We start from the raw sequence: 6,153 nt of genomic DNA, 5'->3' as shown, positions 1-6,153 counted from the left end.
AAAAAAAATGAACCAATAATTATCAACACTTATATCACCATATATTTTTCAGCAATATCGTCCGGCCCCAATTCACTTAAATTCATCTTTGCCTTGAATTTTTGTCTCTTTTTTTTTTTTTTTTTTTTTTTACCTTAAACACGTGGAAGGCCTCAAACTGAATGTTAGACCTCTTGTCTCTGAGCCGATTAATCATTAGCTTGAGGGTTTCAGGCTTGCTGATGTAGTATGTCATCACCGTGAAGTTGTGTCTGTCCAGTAACAGCTCGCCCAGAAGCTGCAGGAAGCATAGTTTCAAAAGAGTTCATGTTCTGACAGGCTGTCTGAGTACTTGCTTAATAAAAACACCGGGCGGCGTCCGAGTCAGACCTTAAGCGATTGCCGCTTTGTGACGTAGTTCTCAGAGTGCAGCAGCTTCTCATAGTTAGTAAACACCTGCAATCAAATGTAAAGAACATAATAGTTTAGTTTGTTAAGAGTTTGAGATCTGGTCTGAGATGTACACAAGGTTTCAGGGCTGAGACCTCCATAGCAGAAACTTTATCTAGAGCTGGATTCATTCATTCATTCATTCATTTATAAAGCTCTTTAAAAACAAGAGGCAACCAAAGTGCTGTACAGGTCAATCAGAAAATACAAAGTTGAAAAATAAACAATAAAATTCCCAAGGAAGCCAATTTGAAAAACTCTCAGTCTTTAAGAGAGATTTGAATTCCTCTCATCACAAAATAACATCTAGGTAATGTTATCTATATGTTTTCTAATCCATCTCTGGAAGGGTGTTTTTTAACCTTGATCACTCACAGCATCGTAGTTCTTTTCGAGGAATTCAGCCACGACCACTTTGTGTCTTGTAAGGAGATCCTGTGGATATAAAGACACAATAAAAATATTAATGATCAAAGAAATGAAGAGTTTTTGCCTCTATTATTTCCTTCCTTGTAGAGCTCTTTTTTTTTTTTCAAAGGTTTTAACAAAAATATCAGAAAATAAGTACAAATTTGACTAAGATGCAGAAAGGTTGTTGAATTTTAAGTGTTTTTTTTTTTTTATTGGCCTGGTAAGAATTAATGGAAATAGCTGAAATATTGTATTTATCAGGAACCCTTAAAGAAGACCATATCAATAAAAGCTGACATCATTCAAAGTTACCTTAAAGGTGGCAAAGGCGTCAGAAGCGATGTCAAATGTGGACATTTCCACGTAGCTGAAGAAGCTGTGAAAATGTTCAGAATAGAGAACTATCCTGGCGAGTGGCTCGTAGCGAATGCATTCCCTCAGCATGATGCCGCAGTTCAGCGCTATCTGCGGGGTTTCGTATCTGGAAATACACAGAGGCAGCGTTGCGTCAGTTTCCGGGATTCGCAGAGCCAGTGCCGTAAAAAACCCTCGTCTGACTCACCCTTTCAGCAGGACGAAGAGAACCTCTTGGTGGGAGCACAAGTATTCGACCGTGGGGCTCCTCGCTCCAATCTGCCTCCTCAGGATGTTGTTAAAGATCTGACAAACGTCCTTCTTCCCCTGAAAACACACAGAAATGAAACCGACACACTGAATTCTGGAGTTTCGTCCTCCTCGTTCGTCGCCACGTGGATTCGCGACCTCGGTTTCTGCTCACCTCAAACTCTATATACTGCAGGTTCTCTACCAGCGCAATCAGCAAGCCGTTGTTGTACAGCTCCTGCGCGAGCTGGGCCACGGTCTCGGTGTGCGGCTCCTTGTCATTGCTGCCGTAGAGAATCTCCTTCATCGACACCAAGCATTTTGAAACCTCCTCAGACGCCTGGAGAACGGAGGAAGCGAGCAGAATGAAGAAAGAAAAAGCAACTCGATTAGGAGGAAAGCAGCGCTGCCGTGCGTAAGAGACTGAACGGTCCTGGCAGTTTAGTGTCAGGAGGTGACATGTTCATATCTTTAATTTCACAGACCGTTGTGACCCCTTAGCCTCTGGACATCCTGGAAGCTAGAGAAACTCATCTTGTGGAGTCTGGGTTTTCCTACCTTGTCTGTCTTCTTGTCATGTTTGACCAGGATGGCCAGGTTTTCCTTTAGAGTCTTGATAATGTCCGCTGGACTCTTGTGGGATTTACCAAACAGCGGCATGACGGACACCCGTTAACGCTTCGAGACCTGCAAAACACAACAGACTTTAGTCTGCGATACATGGCAGGGAGGGGCTACTAGCAATTATATTAAATATTTTTAATTAATAGAATAAACATTTTATAGCGTCCTTTTAGTGTACGTTTGATCATTTGTAGCAAAAGATGCACCTGCAGCTAAAATATACCTCTGACATCAACGTGTGAAAAGTTCAGCCCTGATTAAAATGCATTGTTTGTTTAACATTAATACCATATTTGGAGGCTACAGTCTTTCAACTCTGAACCCTGAGCCGTCTCTTTTTGTCCTTCCTGTAAAGCTAATCACAAATAAAGGCAACTAGCAACACAAAAAAAGACATGAGGTGAAAGTAGTAATAAAAAAAAAAACAAAAAACTGCAAGGCCAGTGTGACTTTGTTGGTTCGCATTTCTGCACCACGTCATTGTTCTTGAAGTAATGAGTCAGGTCCAAAACACTTCTGACATCCCAGATATGCAAAGACTGTGAGCTTACAAAGTAGACGTAAAGTGACAAAACTGGACTGACGGTAGCCGAGTCGGACAACTTTGATGTGCCCGAGTTGTGAGGAAACCCTGCAGAAAATGGAAGATTCAAAACCATCTGCCAGATAACAAAAACAAGTCTACCCCGACAACAGCGCTTTCTTTTTTTTTTTCTCCATTTAAATACAGCCCTGCAAGGAAACACACATTCATCTGATGTCAAGCAGACATGCCGTGGTTTTCCATCATTGCACAACTCATCGCTCGGGTTGTATTTTGCCCTGGAACACCCAGAATGTCAAGGAGTGTTTGGCATCCGCCTGTCTTAGTAGGTGGAGGCCGGCTAAGAACGGCGCTGAAGCCACTCTGTTGGCATGGAAACGCATATGATAACGGCATGCACTTCAGCATAGAGAAGGAGCAGTTTGGGAAGCAGCTCGGGACGACGGGAACTTGTGACTGCTAATCCTCACCTGGGAATGTGAGGGCATTACGCTCCCTTCATTACTCTCCCCTCCTTCGTAGATATTTCAGTTCCCAAAGATTCATTTTCTTTTTTCAAATATTTGAGAGATAACTGAAATTCAGTAAAACAGGTAAAACTGGGCAGATACTAGCAACCAATATTTGTTTCCATCTTGCTGCCATTTGCTTTTCAGAAGTTAATGTGATAATTGTCATCTGACAGTGATGCAGCACAGGACTGTGGGTGTTTTTAACTCAAGCAGAGCAGCAATGTAATCATTGTAGCCTTTCTTTTTTAAAGAGTGCTGAAATATAATGTTGGAAAAAATGTTTTTTCAGCTGTTACTTTACTCAGTTAGTAAGCAGATTTAGAGTGAAAACAAACTCCTGATTACTTGTTTTGGTTGGTTTTATTTTATTATGATCTTTCCATTTTGATTAAAGTGTAACAGCGCTGTGAGGAAGTATTTTAAAGAGAGAGTACAGACCCTTTAATGCTTCTTTAGCTACTCATGCTGGGTCCTGTTCTCCAGCGTTTCCTGGTAGGTTTTGTTGTTACCCAGTAATTATTAAGAATAAGGTCCAAAGGGCCGGCTTTAATTACCTAATCACAAGGCTTTGAGCCACTGAAAGCTTCAGCAGCTGGTTAGTGTTCATTCCTGCCTCTGAAAACTGACTAAATGTGATGTAATGAGATTAATCTGATGCCTGCCGGGGTTGAACGCACACATCTATCAGCTCAGTTTGAATAAAAGCTAACCGGAGAGCTTCCGCATTAACCCAAACACCTAATTTATAAGTCACAATCTTGATGGAGATAAACAGAACACAGCTAAAGTTTGGGAAGCAGTGACAGAGACAAATGTCTAAATAAAGCCTGAAATATATCCCAGTGTACTGGTTAGCTATGATTAAAACAGCTGAACTGGCTGTGAACTTGTCAGAGATACCAAACGCCATATTTCACCACCGGATTACAACATCCAATGAATGAACCTGCGCTTGCTGGATGACTAATCGCTGACGTAACGATGCAGCAAGGTGACGATCAGGAAGCCCTGAGCAGTCACATGCTGGAGATGTCATTCAGGAGGAAAAGGAACTACGAGACGGAGCTTTACCTAAACCTGACGGGGTTAGGTAAAGCCATTAACCTAAATATTAAATAAAAAACACTTAAATGTTAGGTTGTTCTGGGATTAAAAAGGCATTTCAAACCAAAAACTGGGCTTACAGGTGTTAAAAGATGTCAAAAGCTGCAAATTTGTTCAAAATGTGTGCCAAAAAAAAAAACAACAAAAGAGAAACACTCCTATATGGTTGATAGCTTTTGGTAAATAAATGCTATAAGAGCCCTCTGATAGACAATAATTTCAGTCTCTGGAAACTCATTATTTCCAAGGAAACTGGCGACTTTGAGGTAAACGGGTAGGAATGTTTCCTTCCTGGACAAACGTGCAGCTGTCAGGTTCAGCTGATGTCGGATAATGGTGCAACAGGGCCTGAGTTTGTGAAAACACACAAATAAACTGACTTGACCATCTAACTGCGGTGATACATCAACAAATTCAGTTAAATTTGATTAAAAATACTTAATCGTAATCCATAACATCCAAGTGTTAAAGAATCTTTGTGGATAGCGGGGGCAGTGGGCAGGAAGGATCTCCAGTAGCAGTCAGTTTTGCAGTAAGTCAGAAGAGGCCTCTGACTGAAGACTGTTGCTGTATGATAGTCTTATGACTGTCATGACATGGCAGCTCAATTTCTCGACAACAGAGATGATATTTCACAGCAACATGACCCAGATGACACAATCTATTGTTATAATTGTGATAATGAAAAAGGAAGTAAAGAGCTGATATAATCCAAAATTTCAGCAGTATTATTATAACTATATGTTTGTCCCAGACTAGTATAATGCAGCTCTAATTTGTATTCAGCCAACTTAACTCCAGTATTTCTAAGAAAAATTAAATTGCAACCAGCTCCCTTAATAAACAACCTTATTAGTGTATATTCAATCTCAATTTAAATACAGATGTTTTACTAACAATGTACTATGTCTGGAGAACCTTTTTCATGGCTTAGGTCACAATGTATCGATGTGTTAGATTGGCCTAGTCAAAGTCCATACTTAAAAAAATGATTGAGCTGAAGATAGTTAGCTAGTTTCGGATAACTACTTCAAAGATAACCCTTACATTCACAAAAAGGACAACATCCAGTTTAAAAGCAGAAAAAATACAAACAAAAAATGTTGAGTTTTGAACAGTTTTTGTTTTGAAAATTCACACCGGTAGAGGGGTGGTATTCCTTTAAGATTTGCTTGACGATGATTGTCCAAAGTAACATACGAGATAAGGAGGCAGGGAAGAGAGGAGGGGGGAACAAAAACAAAATACACGCACGGCATTTACGGTGAAGCTAAAGAGTTAAAGAGCCCATAAATGACGGGGTTTGGCGGAATAATCTAGCAATAAGGTGGAGGGAAGTGATAAGCGCATAAGGCCGCATTAACAGACCCAGACAATGTGATTTACCACGGCTACACCCCTCTCGCCTCCAGCCAAACTCCCTTCTTGTCTGACAGATTTCCAAAGCTAACTACAGCTGCAGACATCACTGCAGGAACAACCGCACGACGGAGGGGTGGGGGAGCGAGAAAGGCCTCCCATATGTATCACCATTAAACACATTTTAACCCCTTTCATGAAGTTATGAACACTGTCAAGGGCAGTGATATGAAGCCAAAAGGGTAACTGGAAGCTACTGCTTTCGGCAGCATTAGCTAGAAATTATACTCACAGCGAGAAGATGTTTGGTGCCTTTTAAATGTCCTGACCGCTCCAGTCCCGGTTCACAGCGCAGCCGAGCCTGAAAGTAAAGACTCCGTGTTCACACCAGGGCTGTTTGTTGACCGCTAAAAGTCTGCTAAAAATGTCTGCGCTACAATTTAAAACGTGAGGGATCCGTAAAGAAGGGAGTGCAGAATTCCATCTGGTCGCGCTCCAGTATTCTGAAAAGTTAGCATGAATAAAATAGCTTAATTCCGGTACATATTTTCAAAATAAAATCACAAA

The 6,153-nt window shown here is 41.0% G+C and overlaps 1 protein-coding gene across 1 annotated transcript in view; it reads right to left on the bottom strand.

Moving 5' to 3' along the window:
* Nucleotides 1–6,100, bottom strand: part of cab39l (calcium binding protein 39-like) — an 8,198-nt gene extending 2,098 nt beyond the window's left edge. The window contains exons 1-8 of the mRNA XM_007565338.2: nucleotides 5,879–6,100; nucleotides 2,002–2,130; nucleotides 1,619–1,783; nucleotides 1,403–1,521; nucleotides 1,153–1,321; nucleotides 805–864; nucleotides 370–435; nucleotides 134–277 (exon numbers count right to left, since the gene is read on the bottom strand). Coding sequence (XP_007565400.1) covers nucleotides 134–277; nucleotides 370–435; nucleotides 805–864; nucleotides 1,153–1,321; nucleotides 1,403–1,521; nucleotides 1,619–1,783; nucleotides 2,002–2,103 — 825 coding nt within the window. The 5' untranslated portion in view covers nucleotides 2,104–2,130; nucleotides 5,879–6,100. The remainder of the gene's footprint in view (nucleotides 1–133; nucleotides 278–369; nucleotides 436–804; nucleotides 865–1,152; nucleotides 1,322–1,402; nucleotides 1,522–1,618; nucleotides 1,784–2,001; nucleotides 2,131–5,878) is intronic.
* Between the last annotated feature and the right edge of the window lie 53 nt (nucleotides 6,101–6,153).

Source organism: Poecilia formosa, unplaced genomic scaffold (genome assembly GCF_000485575.1).
Source record: "Poecilia formosa unplaced genomic scaffold, Poecilia_formosa-5.1.2 Scaffold174, whole genome shotgun sequence".
Classification (NCBI taxonomy): domain Eukaryota; kingdom Metazoa; phylum Chordata; class Actinopteri; order Cyprinodontiformes; family Poeciliidae; genus Poecilia; species Poecilia formosa.
This window is presented reverse-complemented; position numbering and strand designations above follow the sequence as displayed.